The sequence below is a fragment of the Osmerus eperlanus genome, chromosome 1 (assembly GCF_963692335.1).
Source record: "Osmerus eperlanus chromosome 1, fOsmEpe2.1, whole genome shotgun sequence".
NCBI lineage: Eukaryota > Metazoa > Chordata > Actinopteri > Osmeriformes > Osmeridae > Osmerus > Osmerus eperlanus.
The window spans coordinates 11,689,571-11,706,221 of NC_085018.1; the positions used below are offsets into that span (position 1 = coordinate 11,689,571).

Here is a 16,651-nt window from a genome sequence, read left to right on the forward strand (position 1 = left end):
GACACCGCGCCACACGTGCGCACGCACACACAAACACACACTCAGCCCCTATATAGGACTGAGAGAGACGGGCCTATATTTACCCAGTTGTCATGTGGGAGGTGTTCAAACCTGTTGCCTGGCTAAGAGGCCACGAGGATGGCCCTGCCTGACAGGCCGGGTGTGCCTGCACGCGTGTGTGCGAGCGCCAGGGAGACGGAGAGGAACAGATGTGCGCTGTATTGTGGGACAGGGAAGGGGACCAGGTGCAGGCTTTGTCTCCAGCCTTAAGTCCACTCTCACCCCGCTGAATTCAGCGCCTCGTGTCTCTTCCCCCCTCCCTCCCTCCCTTCCTCCTTCCCTCCCCCCCACCTCCTCCTCCCCCCCCACCTCCTCCTCCCCCCCCCAGCCTTGGAAGGCAGCATTGTGTGAGCCTTGGCCAGGCCTCCTGGCCCTTCTGTCCCCTCTCCCTCTGTCACAGGTGACTGTTGGAGGTCCCAGCTGGCCAGCTCTTGGCCGATTAGATCCATATGGTGGCGGGGGGAGGGGAGGAATGGAGCAGGGAGGGAGGGAGGGAGGGAGGGAGGGAGGCGGAGGAGGAGGGGGTGCGATTGGTACCACGGCTGCTAAGGGGCTGATGGCTTAACCCTTTTGTATCTTTAGCACTGCCCCCCCCCTCCTCCTCCACTTCACCCTCCCCCCTCTCTCTGTCTCTCTCTCTCTCTGTTGTGTTGTTTGGAGGCTCAGGGCGGTTCAGTACCCAGTCTTTTGTTCCCCGTGTGGTTTTCTAAACAGAGCTCGACCACAGAAGTCCATTGATGCAAATACCATTTAAATATATCATTTTGTCTCAATTTGCACAGGGCCAACAGCAAAAACCAGGGCTGGTTATAATGAAGCGTGTGTGTTTGTGTCTCAGGGTCAGAGTAGTTCTATGCTAAAGGACTGTGCTGAAGAGATAAGGCCTGCGTTTCCTCTCGTCTCACCTCCTCCTTCCTGACAGAGTAGAGATAAAACACACGCGCACAGACGCGCACACACTGCTCGACATCTGGCGGCCCACAACTACCTCGATCCATCATCACTGTGGGAGCAAAAAAAAAAAAAAGAGAAAGACTTCATGCAAAACGACGAGCTCCGAAACGTTTTCGCTGGGCCCCGTTTGAGTCGGTGCTAATGAATGACACCTGTAGTCCATTAAAGAAGCTGCCGCTCGTTAATGTCTGCCTGCCGCTTATCACCGGCCATGCTGCCGTCACAAATCCCTCCCTCACAACGGCGTTCAATCGAAAACTGTCTTGACCATTCGGGAGAAGAATATCTGAGAAGTCCTTTAGAAGTTTCGAGTAGGTACGTTTTTCGATTCTTTATTTGATGGACAGCTGACTAGAAGAAGAGAAATCCCCCAGCTCCACTTCCTGTATGTCTGGGTATTGTAGTCTTTCTTTGTTCCTTGTTTTTGTCCCGGTCAGAGAAAGGGGGACAGGTGGCACTCAGACCAGGCACACAGCCTCGCTAAATCAATATTCACCTACAAACAAAGGTGTCTCGTTGGGCGGATGCGTGTGTTTGCGTGCGTGTTTGTGTAAGCGCATTGTGTGTGTCTGTGTATGGCGGGTGTGTGTTTGCGTCGGGCGTGTGTGTTTGCATTGTCGTGGGTGGGTGTGTGTGTTTTGGCGTGTGTGTTTGCGTTAATGTGTGTGTGTCTCGAGGCTGCAGAGACAGATGCGTGATGCCCGTGCCCTGTGAGGGCTGTGGTCTCAGGTGCCAGCTCCCCCCCGATGAAGTCACCCAGCGCCATCCCCACGACCTCCAGTAGCAGAGCCTCGCAATGTCATTTACCACGTCTCCCCCCACTGTACAGGGGTCACACGGAGGCTATCCGATCCAGAAGTATCCCCACACACAGACCTGTATTGGGATGTCAGATATGATTAGTATCAGGTCAAATCACATCGCAAATCAGCTTGTTGGAGACTGTGGAGACTTGACTGTGGTGTGTGTGTGTGTCAGCGTGCTAGCCAGTACACAGTGCTGTTGTTTACATGGAGGCTGGTGTATTTTAAAGCGGCGTGCGCCCCCATGGATTCTGTTATTGAGACGTCATCCTAATTTCCTGCCCATACGGAGGAGTGTTTGGAGCCTTGGAACCTGCCGTGTGTTGGCACAGTGTGTGTGTGTGTGTGACAGAAGCCTGAATGTTTGCGTAAGCCCTCCTTCCTGCCCCCCTGTGCTGAGGGAACAGGTGGGAGGATGACAGGCAGTCCACGGGGCGGGGGGAGAAGGGAGAGCAGGGAGTGAGAGGTGAGGGGAGAGCTGGGGAGAGCAGGGAGTGAGAGGTGAGGGGAGAGCTGGGAAGGGGGAGTGAGAGGTGAGAGCTGGGAAGGGGGAGTGAGAGGTGAGGGGAGGGTGGGACAGAACTCGGGTGCGGTGGGCTCTGGAGCCACGTACAGTTCCATGGAGCTGGTGGGGCTTAGCCTAAACATTACTCGTTGGGCAATGTTTACACGTCGATTTCTTGGAATTCCTGTGTTGTAAACTCTTTTTCCGTATTAAGATGGACTTGTGTAGTGAGAATCTTTGTGCGATATTCACTATCGTGGCAATTGTGCAAACCCTTACTTAAAATGCTTTGAGCTAAGGATTATCTTATGGAAAGTGTCGACTCAAAGCCTCCATTTCAATGCTGAGAAAGGAGCGGGCTGGTGTTGAGTCGAAGCCAGTGCAAAGCACACGGTCTCCTTCAGAAGGGAAGAGCCGGCGCGATCGCCGCTCTGCGTGACCCCTGACCCCCCCCCCCTCTCACTTGTCTATTAATCGTTCCTCTAAAAGCAGTTTGGAGTTTGTGATCCACTCCAAATGGAGACAAGCCTCTGCTTTCATGGATCTCCCACACACAAAGACTCCTCTCTGATCACCGATCACCCCCACCCCCCATCCTCCACCTATTCCCCCCCCCCCCTCCACTCTCTCCCTATCTGGTGGTCCCATTCATCCACAATGGCACATAGAGAACTATGCGTTTTTAACATTCAAAAGCTCTGGCGATCTTGTTAGTAAAGCGTGAAATAGCCCCGGCCCTTTTCCCCCCGGCCTGGAGCTCATTGACGAGGCATTCTTCTCCCTGCACAATGGCTTTCTTCTCCAGCCTTCTCTGTCATGGAACTCAATGGGGCAGGGGGCAGGGGGGGGGGGGGGGGGGGGGGGGGCGAGCGAGCAACGGACCCAAGACATCTGGTTTTCTACTGGGGAGGCGGGGGGGGGGGAGGGAGGGGAGGCTAAGGGCAGTCTCACTTGGGACACAAAGGTTCAGGGCCCATGACGCATTGAGAAGATTGAGTCGGGTCGGGTAAATAAAAAGTATGGTTTAACCGGCTGGTGTCTCAACGGCGCTGACGACGGCGTCGGCTTGTTGCCATAACCACGCCAGGATTGGGATGAGAGGTTGGCTCTCTCTTCCTGTTGTTCCTAACCACCCCTGGGGTTGCTGGGGGTCCTTCACGAGGGCGACTATATGGTCGTGGCCTTACCTGCTCCTTGGTACTTTACTCCGGTGGTTGACCCAACGTTTTTACCAGTCTGTGTTCATTTCGTAGACGCCTTTTTTTAAATCCAAAGCGACGTACAGAGGGTGACTTGCAACCCCTTGATCCGCCGTCAAATGCTCCAAGCATTGCATGCGAGTCAGTGTGTGTCTTCGTTATTGGTTGCATAATTAACCCTGTCTCTCTCTGTGTGTGTGCGCGTGTGCGTGTGTGTGTGTGTGTGGCAGACAGTGCAGAGAAGAAGAGCCCTGCCATGCCCGGTTCCCCTGTGGATGTTAAGACTCATTCCAGACCAGCTCCCAGCAGCTCCAGCAGCACCATGCCCCCCCTGCCCTCCGTCAACCCCAGCGGCCCCCGGCCAGTCTCCTTCTCCTCCACCACGCGTGAGTCCCCCTGCAGTCGGCCCCACCCCCTCCTCGCCGGCTCCCCCTGCAGGAGCCTCCACGCCCTGCGTGCGGCTTTCCACTTCACACACAACCCTGTCCGTTCGTTCAGCACCATCTCAAATGTACTTCTTTTCACATGTCTCTCATTGCCCCCCCCCCCCCCCCCCCCGTCTCCTGTCCCCTTGCGCTTCCTTCTCAGTGACCAATGGGATTAATCACTCGCCGCCCACCCTCAATGCGGTGCCCTCCCCGCCTCAGCGCTACAGCAACGGGCCCTCGTCCTCGTCGTCCTCCTCGCTAGCCAATCAGCAGCTCCCGGCCACCTGCGGCGCTCGTCAGCTGAGCAAGCTGAAGCGCTTCCTGACCACTCTGCAGCAGTTCGGGAACGACATCTCCCCCGAGATCGGGGAGAGCGTCCGCAACCTGGTGCTAGCTCTGGTGGTGAGTGTTTACTGTGGGTCTTAAAACAGGCTGCTGTGTGCAGTATAATTATATTTGTGTCTGTGTAGAAGTCTTATATGAAACCTATATGAAGTCTTGGATAAAACGGTACATTTTTAAAGACCATAAAAAGATATTCACTTCATTTTATAGCACTAAAACCTGAAAGGGTTTTTATGAGAGAAAGGCTCCTAACGACAGCATGGCTGGTTTCGATGAGCGCGTGATATTGGTCGATTTGTGGTTGACGTCGCCTTCCCTTTTCCCAGAATTCCACAGTGACCATCGAGGAGTTCCACTCGCGTCTCCAGGAGGCCACCAACTTCCCCCTGCGGCCCTTCGTCATTCCCTTCCTCAAGGTAGGCCGCCCCCCTCCCTGCAGCAAGGACAACAACACCGCTGAGAGTGCTTGTGATTAGCCTGATTAGCCGTGCAGGCTAACGCGTTCCAGTCGCTCCAGGTACCAGCGCAGCGGTATGTGTCGAAATGACAAGCGACCGGGCCGGGAGGGCCGCGGGGGTGTAGGTTGGGGGGCGGGGGGGGAGGGGTGGGGGGGTGGGGTGGAGTTTAACGACCTCTCGAGTCACTTTGTAGCACATGTCTGTAAGAGTATACTTTTTAAGAGCGGCCCCCTGGGGAGCTGGACATAAATCCTTCCCCAGTCACAACTCTGGTGTGAGCGCCTCTGAGGTTTTCAGACGGCGGAGAAAGCTGTTCTTTCTTCATGGTTACATCGCTCTCACCCCACCCCTCCCCTCCCCCAGAAGCCCGCCTGTCTCAGTCGGCAGACGAGACCTCTCGGCTTCCCACCCCCTGCTCTGTATTTACAAGGGAGGGCCCCTCACTTTATCTCTGCTGCTCCACAGAACTGACTCCTGAGGGCACCGGCCGAGGCGGAGTGAGGGGAAGGCAGGGGGAGGAGAGAGAGAGAGAGATATGGGGTGAGGCGGGGGGAGAAAGAGAGAATGAGGGTGTGTGGGAGAGCAATGGAGAGAGGGAGAGTGAATGAGCGAGGAAGGGAGAGCTCGGAAGTGTGAAACATGACTATAAACCATTCCCTTCCCTCCTTTATGAGCTCCAGAGAGCCATATGGACCCGCCGTCACGTTAAAAGAGAGCATTCAGCTGCCAAGGCGCCGCCAAGCTCCCACATCCGCCCCACAGAAAGCCTGCAACACGCTGACACACAACACATGTGTCTGCTAGAGAACGGGGGGGGTGCTGAGGGGGCGGGGGGGGGGGTAGAGGACAAGAGTAAAAGGTTGTGGCCAGCGGGTCGAGGGGGTACGGGGAGAGGTAGGAGGATAGAGAGAGAGAGCTCAAATGGAGCCGTAAAAACGCCAGAATGGTGGAATTTAAAAGAAAAAGCGAGCGCGAGAGGGTGTGATGGAGGAAGTGGGTATAATGATAAGCACGCCGGTGTCTGGTATTCGTTAGGAGGGGGGGGGGGGGGAAGAGCAAGACACACAGATGGAGGGAGAGGGGGGGGGGGGAGAGCGAGGGAGAAGGATGGAGTTGGCGTCAGCCCCCGGCGGCGTCTGCACTCTCTCAACTCTCACTTTCTCCCTCTTCGTCTCCCCCGTGTTTGTGTTCGTTGTGTAACTCCCATACGCCCATTCCCGGAGTGACTCATTACCTGGCTTATCTAAACACGGATCCGGGCTTATCCTCCTAAGCAGCCCGCACCTCGGGCTCTGCCCGGGGCTGCTTCTCTTCCTCCTGTGCGCGCGCATGCCTGCTGCCGCTAGTGGACGTCAGCCCCGTTACGCTGAGCAGACGTGAACGCTGGAGGTTTTGAAGGGCACGACAGGGGAGCTGCAGCAGACCCCGTCTTCACCCCCCAGGCCCCAATGAGAGCCCGGGCCTCAGCCCCAACCCCTGACCACCACCCCTCCCCCCCCAGCCATTACCCCGGGGTCTAGCCCCAGCCCTAGCCTAAACCCTAGTCTCAGCCTCATCCTCCAGCCTCATCCCCCCCAGCCTCCTGAGGCCCCCCCAGGCGCCAGGACTAGCAGGGATCTGCTCTGCGTCTGTCTGTGTCTCCCCCAGATACTGATCTGGTTTCCATCTATCTAGGACAGATCTGCTCCGTCTGTCCTGCCCCTTCCCCCAACACACACACACACACACACCCTCTCACACAACCAGGCCTCCTAACTCACACACACACACACCCTCTCACACAACCAGGCCTCCTAACTCACACACACACACACACACACACGTGTGCAGTGTCTTGCTGCCGTCGCCAGAGCTGTTTCTGTCCCCTGCTTCCCGTAGCCGGCGTGATATTCCCGAGAGACACGGGGTGAGCGTGTGTGTGTGTGTGTGTGTGTGTGTGTGTGTGTGTGTGCGACCAACCAATCACACGGCTCCAGACAATTACTGCTGCAGGAGCAACCAATAAGGGACCGTGCTGCAGGGGGACTGCACATGATGTACTGAATGATATTACAACCCTCCCTACTCTTCCCCTCCCCTCCTCCCTCATCCCCCCCCCCCAACCCCCCCCCCCCCTCCCCCAGGCGAACCTGCCCCTGCTGCAGAGAGAGCTGCTGCACTGCGCGCGCGCGGCCAAGCAGACCCCGGCCCAGTACCTGTCCCAGCACGAGCACCTGCTGCTCAGCACGGCGCTGGCCTCGCCGCCCGACGCCTCGGAGCTGCTGCTGGAGCCCAGCGACGCCGCCAAGAGGCACAGCCCCGGCAGGTCCGTCTCTCTCTCTCTCTCTCTCCCTCACACACGCGCACACAGATGCATCCTCTCTCGCCCCCAAGCTCTTCCAAACACGCACACGAACGCATGTATGTGCACCTGCGCTCCTCCTCTCCTTCCCATAATGACTGTTCTCGACCGTCAGGGTTGAAATGAGCTGTGATAAGAGCTGTCGGTTTACCTCTCTCTCTCTCTCTCTCTCTCTCTCTCTCTCTCCCCCGCAGAGGGAAAGAGAACGGCTTCCACGAGCGCCCCCCCGCAGCCCTGGAGCCCCCCGCCAAGCGCATCTGCACCATCAGCCCCGCCCCCCGCCACAGCCCCGCCCACCCGCAGCCCCTCAGCGCCCAGCTCCACCCCACGCCTCCGCCCCTGCAGCACTACGCCCTGGACGACATCACGGGGCCCCACCTGCTGCACCGCGAGAGCCACCGCCTGCTGGAGCTGCGGGAGCTCAAGGACAGGCCCCGACTCCCAGGTACACACACACACACACTCTCTCTCACACACACAACCTCTCTCTCACACACACACACACACACACACACACACACACACACACACACACACAGGACACACACACAACCTCTCTCACACACACACACACACACAGGACACACAACCTCTCTCACACACACACACACACACACAACCTCTCACACACACACACACTGGACACACAACCTCTCACACACACACTGGACACACAACCTCTCACACACACACATACACACACACACTGGACACACAACCTCTCACACACACACACACACACACACACACACACTGGACACACAACCTCTCACACACACACACTGGACACACAACCTCTCTCACGCACACACACTGGACACACAGGACACACAACCTCTCTCACACACACACACAGGACACACAACCTCTCTCTCTCTCTCTCACACACACACACACTGGACACACAACCTCTCTCTCACACACACACACAGGACACACAACCTCTCTCTCTCTCTCTCACACACACACACACACACACTGGACACACAACCTCTCTCTCACACACACACACTGGACACACAACCTCTCACACACACACACCCACACACACACACACAGACACACACAGGACACACAACCTCTCTCACACACACACACACACACACACACACAGGACACACAACCTCTCTCTCTCACACACACACACACACAGGACACACAACCTCTCACACACACACACACACACACTGGACACACAACCTATCTCACGCACACACAGGACACACAACCTCTCTCTCACACACACACACACACACACACACACACACACACACACACAGGACACACAACCTCTCACCCACACACACACACACACACACACAACCGCTCTCTCTCACACACACACACACAACCTCTCACACACACACAGAACACACAACCTCTCTCACACTCACGCACAGAACACACGTGTTTCCAACTCCATCTGTGGAAAAACGACCAACTTTCTCCAGAATAGAAGAACAAAAATCTGCCTCTCATTCACTCACACGCATGCATCCTTGCCTTTTTAGGGCAGATGTCACCTAGCCTAGTAGGTGGTCTCGTGTGTGTGTGTGTGTGTGTGTGTGTGTCTATCCAATTGTTGACGTGCCTCCGTGATTGACAAACAGCGTCCCCAGCTCTGGGCTGTGTGGGTAAACAGTGGCGCTGGCCAGAGCGGGCTCTGACAGAGAGGCCTGTCTCAGGCCTGGTCTGTCTCAGGCCTGGTCTGTGTGCAGGCGGCATCTGGGGCTCGTCAGTGACCAGAGGGAGGAAACAGCAGTAGTTTAGACACACACACAACCTTAACACACACGCAGCAGAGGAGCTGTGTTTATGAGGCCCGAGCACCGAAACCACCAGCCTGCCTGCCGCCACTTAGCTCGACACGCGCATGCACGCGCGCGCACGCACGCACGCGTCTTTGAACTGGGGAGCCCAGATGAGAAACAGGAGTGATTGAGATTTGGAGGGTAATGGCACACACACGCATGTGTTGATTCTGGGGCTTTGTTTTGGTGGTTTTTCTTTTTTTTTTATACATCTGCGTGTGTGTGTGATGGACCCTTCTCAGGCCGGAGTGTCAGCTCAGAGGGCCCAGGGCTGGTTGTGTTTAGAAGTGGAGCCGCTCCACTCAGCCTGAGTGTCTCCCTGCTGGAATGCTGAGAGCTCCAGCGGAGGGAAGGGAGGGAGGGAGGGAGGGAGGGAGGGAGGGGAAGGAAGGGGCCTCAGTTCCCTTCAGTGCTCCCTAGTCAGGGGAGGCCAGGCGGGGGGTGGGGAGGGGAGGGTTGACAGCTGACTTCCAGATGTGCCGGCCCTGTGGGCAGCAGTCTGGAGCCGGGGATCTGGTCCTCCCTCTTGTCTCTCTCCGGCCGGCTGGGGTACGCACCGCGCACGGGGGGCACCGAGGCTAAGAGCCACACCGATGGAGTCCTCGCGGCCGGGCCTCATTACAGACGGCCCCCGTCACCGTGGCCTGTCACCGCTGGGCGCTCCTTCATCCCTGCCAGCCGGTGCGGCCACATTAAGGACAGTAGCCGCGGTGAACTCGCGGGCAAAGCGGCTTCTCGTTCACCCTCTCTCGTCTTGTGTTTTTACTCAGGCACTAACGGGGGCTACCGCGAGGAGCCGGTGGACCACAGGCTGACAGACAGGGAGTGGGCTGACGAGTGGAGACATCTGGACCATGTAAGTACACTGGCGGCTGCACTAGTGCTGATATTAATACTTCTGCCTTGCTCCGGTGCCGCTTAAGTACCACAGGACCTCTGGTCTCTCTCTCTCGATCTCTCTTTTTGATCTCTCATAAATATACTCTATAGATTTATGTAATTTTCAGTTTGATATGCTTTATTGGCCTGGACGTTGAAAAGTATAGTTCCATGAACACCGTGTGGATGTGTTCCAGGTGTTGAACTGCATCGTGGACATGGTGGAGAAGACCCGGAGGTCGGTGAGCGTGCTCAGACGCTGCCAGGAGTCGGACCGCGAGGAGCTCAACTACTGGAGGAGGCAGGAAGACCCTCGCAAGGGGAGCTCCGCTTCCGGAACCTTCTCCAAGACCCACAGCCCCCACGCTGCGGACGGCCCCGGTGGGTAGACGGTTCCAGAGCATATGCTCACACGCACTCACACACACACACACACTCAAGGAAAGTCTTCTGACATTGTGGCTTTATTAGGCAGGATTTGTTCTCCCCAATTAATGTCCTTAAATGGAATGGGAAATGTCCTCCGAAAAGGGAAAGGATTTCTGCATATCACCCTCCTGCTTTTGAACCCGGAGAAAACAGGACACGTCTCCTTCTTCCGAATGGCCGTCTCTCGTCACAACATGCACAGACTCGCCGCCCTCTAGTGGTGACAGTCAGAACCGCAGCCCTCTGTGGACGGGCGCGTGTCACATGTTCGACCCGCCCCCCCTCCCGCCCCCAGTCTGCTGTGTACTAGCCGTGTTCTCTCCGCGCACCAGCCTCTCTGTGGCCCGCTGGTACGCGGCCCACAGTCAGGTGCCAGCGCTGGCCTGTCCAGATCGGCCACAGAAGGCCCGTCCTGCCGCCTCCAAGACCCAGAACTGGCTGGCAGGACGGAGCGCCATCTGGCCGCCCAGCAGTGTCCCCCCAGCCCTCCTCCAGCACCGTGCCCAGACCAGGCACCTCGGAGCTGGGTACGACGAGCCCTGGGCAGGCCTGGGCGGCGCGGCAGAGAGAACACGGGGGGGACATAGGGAGAGAGAGGGGAAGAGACAGAATGTTGCCACAGCTTGGTTGTAATGTAGATGAGTGCCTCGGAGCCAGACGCACACGGCCCTAAAGCTGCCTCTTTTGTTTACGGCAGTCGGAACACGGAGGGGTTCAGTGAAGCGGCGGGTTTATAGGCAGAGTCCGTGGCAGACCCTAGTCGGGGCAGTTTTAGTGAGCCGGGTTGTAGGCTTGAAACATTGAACGACGTTGACTTTGGTAGTGACGGCTCGTTCTGGGATGTTTTGGGTTCTTTTATCCATTGTGACGGGTGCTAACTGCTTCCCTCTCTCTCTCCCCCGCCCTTCCTTCCTCTCTCTCGTTCTCCCTCTCTCTCCACTCCAGACTCCCAGAGGGAGTTCGCTCCACGCCCCGGTTCTGGCTACGTACCAGATGAGATCTGGAAGAAAGCAGGTGAGGACCTGACGGCACCCCCCTCTATTTTTTTTTTCTCGACATGGGAGTTCCAAACTTCCTCTCAAACTCTTAGCAGCCCCCCGACCTTGCTGAGTCTGGAGGTCAGCGGTGTAGCCTGGGCTGGCTTGGAAGCAGCGTTAACCCAGAGCTCTGTGTGTGTGTGTGTGTGTCCGTCCTCAGAGGAGGCTGTGAACGAGGTGAAGCGGCAGGCCATGGACGAGGTCCAGAAGGCCGTGGCCGAGGCCGAGCAGAAGGCCTTCGAGATGATCGCCGCCGAGAGGGCCAAGATGGAGAAGACCCTGGCCGAGGCCAAGAGGAAGGCCGCCCAGGAGGCCGTCCTGGTCATCAACGAGCAGGAGGACTCCAGCGAGGTGAGAGGATGCAGATGTACACACGCGCACGCACGCGCACGCGACCCGCTGTGTCGCGTGTCCGCCGTACAAAACGGCTCCGCAAATAGTCTGACCCCCATCCTCCCTCTCCCGTCCCTCCCGTCCAGTGTTGCTGGAACTGCGGACGAAAGGCCAGCGAGACCTGCAGTGGCTGCAACGCCGCCCGCTACTGCGGCTCCTTCTGCCAGCACAAGGACTGGGAGAGACACCACCTTATCTGCAGCCCCGGCCTGCAGACCCAGCCCAAGCCCGTGTCCGCCACGGCCAGGGCCTCGGCAGGGGCCCCCGCCAGCCTCACGGGGGCCAAGGCTCCGGAGAGCGTGCCGGCCGCCTCCAGCCCTCGGGGAGAGAAGGCCTCCGTGCTCTCCCGCTCCTCCACCCCTTCCACCCCCACCTCGGCACCCGAGACCAACGGCCACTAGGACCCAGCGGGGAGATTTTGATTTGGAGTCCGACCCATCCCAGCTGTCCAGATCGGTGGTGTTCAGATCGCTCAATGACTTTCCGTACAGACTTGCTCCTCTGGTCGCCAACCACCATCCCAAAAGCCCGTGAAACGTTGTCATTGGATAGGGGGGGGGAGGGGACATGTGACACCTCAGAGAGGAAGTGACATTGTAGGTTGAAAGACTCTGGGCTTGGGTGTCGCCACAGGCGCAGATCCAGGGTCAGTCTCCACTCTGTAGACCTGAACTCTCACCAGACGAGCAACACGAGCAGATTTGAGCCTGAGTTCAGTCTCTCAAGGGAGACTGGGTGATCTGAAGAGGGTCTGCCTGTTGACTTTGGCCCAGAGACCTGGAGGAGTCGCCTTCATCTGTCAAACAGACAATCTCAGATTGAAACCTGCTTCTGTTACTCCTGGCGACACACAAAACGAGTCCACAGAGACACTTCAGTCCAGACAATGTATTCTGAGAGTATTGTGTGTGTATATAAGCCCGGGAGAGACCTGGTTTTATGGTACCAGTGGGGAAGTGTCTCTCCTTGTCTGGGAGACACCAAGAGAAGACTAGAAGATAGTGGTGCTCTTCTCTCGAGTCCTGTCCCATGTATAGCTGTTAAAAGTATCCCTCTCGCCCGAGTTCCGGACTGTTTTCTTGGTCAGTGTGTGTGTGTAGGTGTGTCAAGCGTTATGTGCCGTCAGTGGGGAAATATTTGGTCACGCATATGAATCATCGATCTTGGAAGCGATATTTGAACGGCGGCGTTTTGGGTGTTACCGGTTGTTGTCCCGCGTCCCCAAAGCTCGCGATGGCTGAGGGGACGGTTTGGCGTCGCCTGTAACTGTGCTGCGTTGTACACGGGCTCGATATTCACCAACTCGTGTACAGTTCTGTGATGCCTATAAGTATATATAACCTATATGGTCCAGTCTAGACCTTCACGACGACCCCACAGGAAAAGGAAGTATTTGGAGTCATGCAAGGACAATATGACATCCATGTATGTATGCAGTATATATACATACATACATACATACATACATACATGTTCAACACTTTTTAATGGGCTTTCAGTCACAGGCAGTGTTCATGTTTTCCAGCTCCTAGTGACTAGTTCTATAAACGCGGAGCGGACTCCTTCAGATCTTACACCAAGGCTACGTTTGCACCTGTTTCAACACGAGAATTGAACCCGTAGGGGGTAGAGCGAAACAAAATATTTAATTTATTACAGTGGGGCGGTTTATCATTCCATCTGTGGACTCCTGTTCTGAGCTATGTCATGTTTTCTGGCTGTTGTACGAACAGACTGTTGGGAGGGGTCGGGGGTTGTGTGTCCGAGTACATGGTGCAGTGTTGGTGTAGAGGGGGAGCGACCCTCTGGTGTACGACCTGTGGTGGGTCTGTTTCTCTTTAAATCTCAGGAGTTTTTTGTTTTGTACATATTATCGTTGAGTTCATCCTTTGTCACCGCTAGATAAAGTGTAAAGTTTCGAGATCATCTTCCCTTTTGATTGGGCGTCGGTTTCCGGCGTCGTCACCACAGAATCGACTCTTTGTTTTTGTCGTGCGATGTTTTGTCCGTAAAAGCATATTATCTGAGAGAATGCCTTTGTGTTGTGAGCCACCGTTTCCTTCTAAAACACATATTTTGTTATGAGACACAACTTCATATGAACAGATATCTTGACATGAAGTATTACAATAAAAAAAAAGAGAATGACTCCAAATGTCCTGTTCTGTCCAGATGTTGTTTTGAGGTTAGGTTCTTGAAATTGTTTACGGTCAGTGTGTGTGTGTGTGTGTATGCTCATTTGCAAATGAAAGCTGGTGACATGACGAGTGGGGTTTTGCATAAACAAAAAAGAGATGAAAGCCTGCCGTCTCTAAACAGACCTCTGGTCTACTCCTAACTTACCTCGGAGTCTCTAAACTCCATTATAGGGGGTGTTTCAGGTCACTGCAAGAAAGTGACTCATCAAAGTCATCTATTTTGACATCTCAAATATACGTATCTCTTTGTGGGTATAAACTTCTTGTTGCCAGGCAATTGCGAGGACCAAACCGAATGGGTGAGCACAGTTTCGTGTTTCCATCGTCGCCAATTCACACTTGGCTAATTCTTACCTATTCCAGTACCTTGTTTGTAAATGCAGTGAATCATTCATTTGCTCTCTATAAAATATGCAATACGCACCTTTTATCTGAAGGCAAATGAGGGCAAGGCCAATAGTCTCTCCCTCCTGAGAGCCTATTATTTTGGAGATGTGTTTTTTAAATTAACCCATGCATTATTCATTCCTCTTTGTACCTCTGAGGCTTGTGAATATGTCCTGGTTCAGTATTATAATGTGGAAAGGTGGATTTTAGGTCAACAGGTTTCTATGGTTGGGGCTGAAACGCCATGCATCATTTTCACCAGCAGGTGGCACTTCAATACTACTGCAGAAATACAGGGTTGGTCTAAATGTCATTCTTTTAAGCAATGCGATTGTGAATGCTTTAGATTGTTAGACTCTCAACACTGATATATGGGATATAGCTCAGTGGTTAGAGAACTTAACTGCAGATCAGGAGTTTATAGGTTCAAATACCCCCTATACTGTACATTGCTTCAGATAAAAGCGTCTGATCAATGAATACATAGGATTATTACATACTCGCCCTAAAAATCAAGGTATGAAGACAGTGAATACATAATTCCGTCTATAAAACAGTCATGTAACAATCCCACCATTTGAATGTATCCATTATCTTGAATCCAAGATTGTACATCTGTTCTGGGTGTAGATTTACACGATGGCAGCTTAGGCAGAGCTCCATCCAGCAGTTCATTGACAGTACTCACTGATCCTCCACTTACGTTAAAAGGAACTAGGCTGCAATTCATCTAGTGTGTGTGTGTGTGTGTGTGTGTGTGGACTGTGGTTCGAGCCACTACACATACCCACAGGCTAATAAAGATCTCCTTGGGGCGAGGATGATGTGGGGATGGCTGTGGCGATGGCTGTGGCCGCGGCCACGAGGGGGACAGTGATGTGACTGTGCGTGGCTTCTGTCCTTGGTCGAAGCCCGGGAAGGGTGAGCCGTCACGTTCTGTCATGACTTGTCTAGACATGCGTCAGTCACACAGAGCTATAGATCCTGTCCAACACTAAGTGTGACCTGGTACATCTGCTGTCAGAAGCTCTTAATTGGCAGCCTCTTTCCCATGCTCGTCATGGTCCGCTTGTTAAAAATATCATGGAAACAGCTCAAATAACTGGAATACATGGATCTGGTTGCTCCAGTTGGAATTCCCTAAACCCCTAATGTTGTCCAGGGGATGGAAGGAGACCATAGTACTATCCATGTCCTCCTTACTAGCACTCTGTTGCCCGGAAACACAGCAGTAGTAACGGAAGGTTTGGATGTGCCTCGACCAAAGAACTGAGGATTTACCTTTAATCAAGTGAAACTCGGAGAGCGCCACACACACACACACACACGCTCTGGCCCCTCAGGAGTTTAATAGATGTGTGTGATGCTGCCGTGGCTCAGCATTCGGAAGAGCGTTTTAGCTTTCACCAAACACACCTGGCTCCCTTGTGTGTGTGTGTGTGTGTGTATGTGTGTTCCAAGGCTAAAGTGAATTTATAAGGACTGACTGATAAACAGGAAGGCAGACAGACAGACTGACAGAGACCCAGGGAGGCCGACAGACACTGGCAGGCAGGCAGACAGGCAGACACTGACACAAAGACAGACAGGCAGACTGTTATTGGACACAAGTGAACGTAGACACAACATTATCGTTTGTGACAAACGAAAATGAATCAATAGCACATGAATGCCTCTGCCCAGTCTCTCTGTCCGTAGCCCAACGACATGAAACCATTAGACGGATGCCCACTGCTGTTCTTCAAAGATAGATAGATATGGAGACCATTATAGTTTCTGAGTCACTACATGAACATCTCACAAATCACAACACTCAGCAGGACAGGGGTTGGGTGGCCTCTCATCCTCAAAATTTTTTTCTTCTTCTGCCAGACGTGTAAATTGTTTTCACAGCATGCTATCACGATGAGCGTCTCATTTACTTTCAAGGCACATCAAAGCTGAAAGAGAATATTAAGTAAAGGCCATGGAAGAGTGGAGGAAAAGCAAAGAAACAAAATCCTTTTGCTCGCCTGCCTCCTCTCTTGGCCACGGATGAGCGTTTGTGTGCCACTCTGGGAAGCATCCACATCTATAGTGGTGCGGAAAGGAGGGCATAACAGACTAGCTAACTTCTTTTAATTTAATAGCACCTAAACAGGAATTACAAAGGCAGCAGGGGCACTGAGACAGGGCAACAGCTGCAGCGGTAACACTTCAGCCATGACTTCTAACCCCAACCATGCAACCCCGAGTTGATTGGCTGCACAGTTATCATTGAGGGAGAACACCCGTGCCTGCCAGCACAGAGTGTTCTTTTCACCCTGGCTACAGACACAGCAGGTCAAAGAGGTAGGCATGCTTCGGTGTCTTACAACTCGGCAAGCAAGGTCAGAACGTCGTCGACTGAATGTCTCCTTGCCTGAATTACGTAACAAGCTGCTT

The 16,651-nt window shown here is 54.4% G+C and overlaps 1 protein-coding gene across 1 annotated transcript in view; it reads left to right on the plus strand.

Annotated features, from left to right (window-relative positions):
• cbfa2t2 (CBFA2/RUNX1 partner transcriptional co-repressor 2) overlaps positions 1-13,801 on the plus strand; it is a 17,216-nt gene extending 3,415 nt beyond the window's left edge. Inside the window, exons 2-11 of the mRNA XM_062459951.1 lie at positions 3,752-3,907; positions 4,110-4,351; positions 4,621-4,710; positions 6,876-7,057; positions 7,288-7,538; positions 9,675-9,760; positions 9,981-10,164; positions 11,158-11,226; positions 11,410-11,600; positions 11,729-13,801. Coding sequence (XP_062315935.1) covers positions 3,752-3,907; positions 4,110-4,351; positions 4,621-4,710; positions 6,876-7,057; positions 7,288-7,538; positions 9,675-9,760; positions 9,981-10,164; positions 11,158-11,226; positions 11,410-11,600; positions 11,729-12,043 — 1,766 coding nt within the window. The 3' untranslated portion in view covers positions 12,044-13,801. The remainder of the gene's footprint in view (positions 1-3,751; positions 3,908-4,109; positions 4,352-4,620; positions 4,711-6,875; positions 7,058-7,287; positions 7,539-9,674; positions 9,761-9,980; positions 10,165-11,157; positions 11,227-11,409; positions 11,601-11,728) is intronic.
• The last annotated feature ends 2,850 nt before the right edge of the window (positions 13,802-16,651 follow it).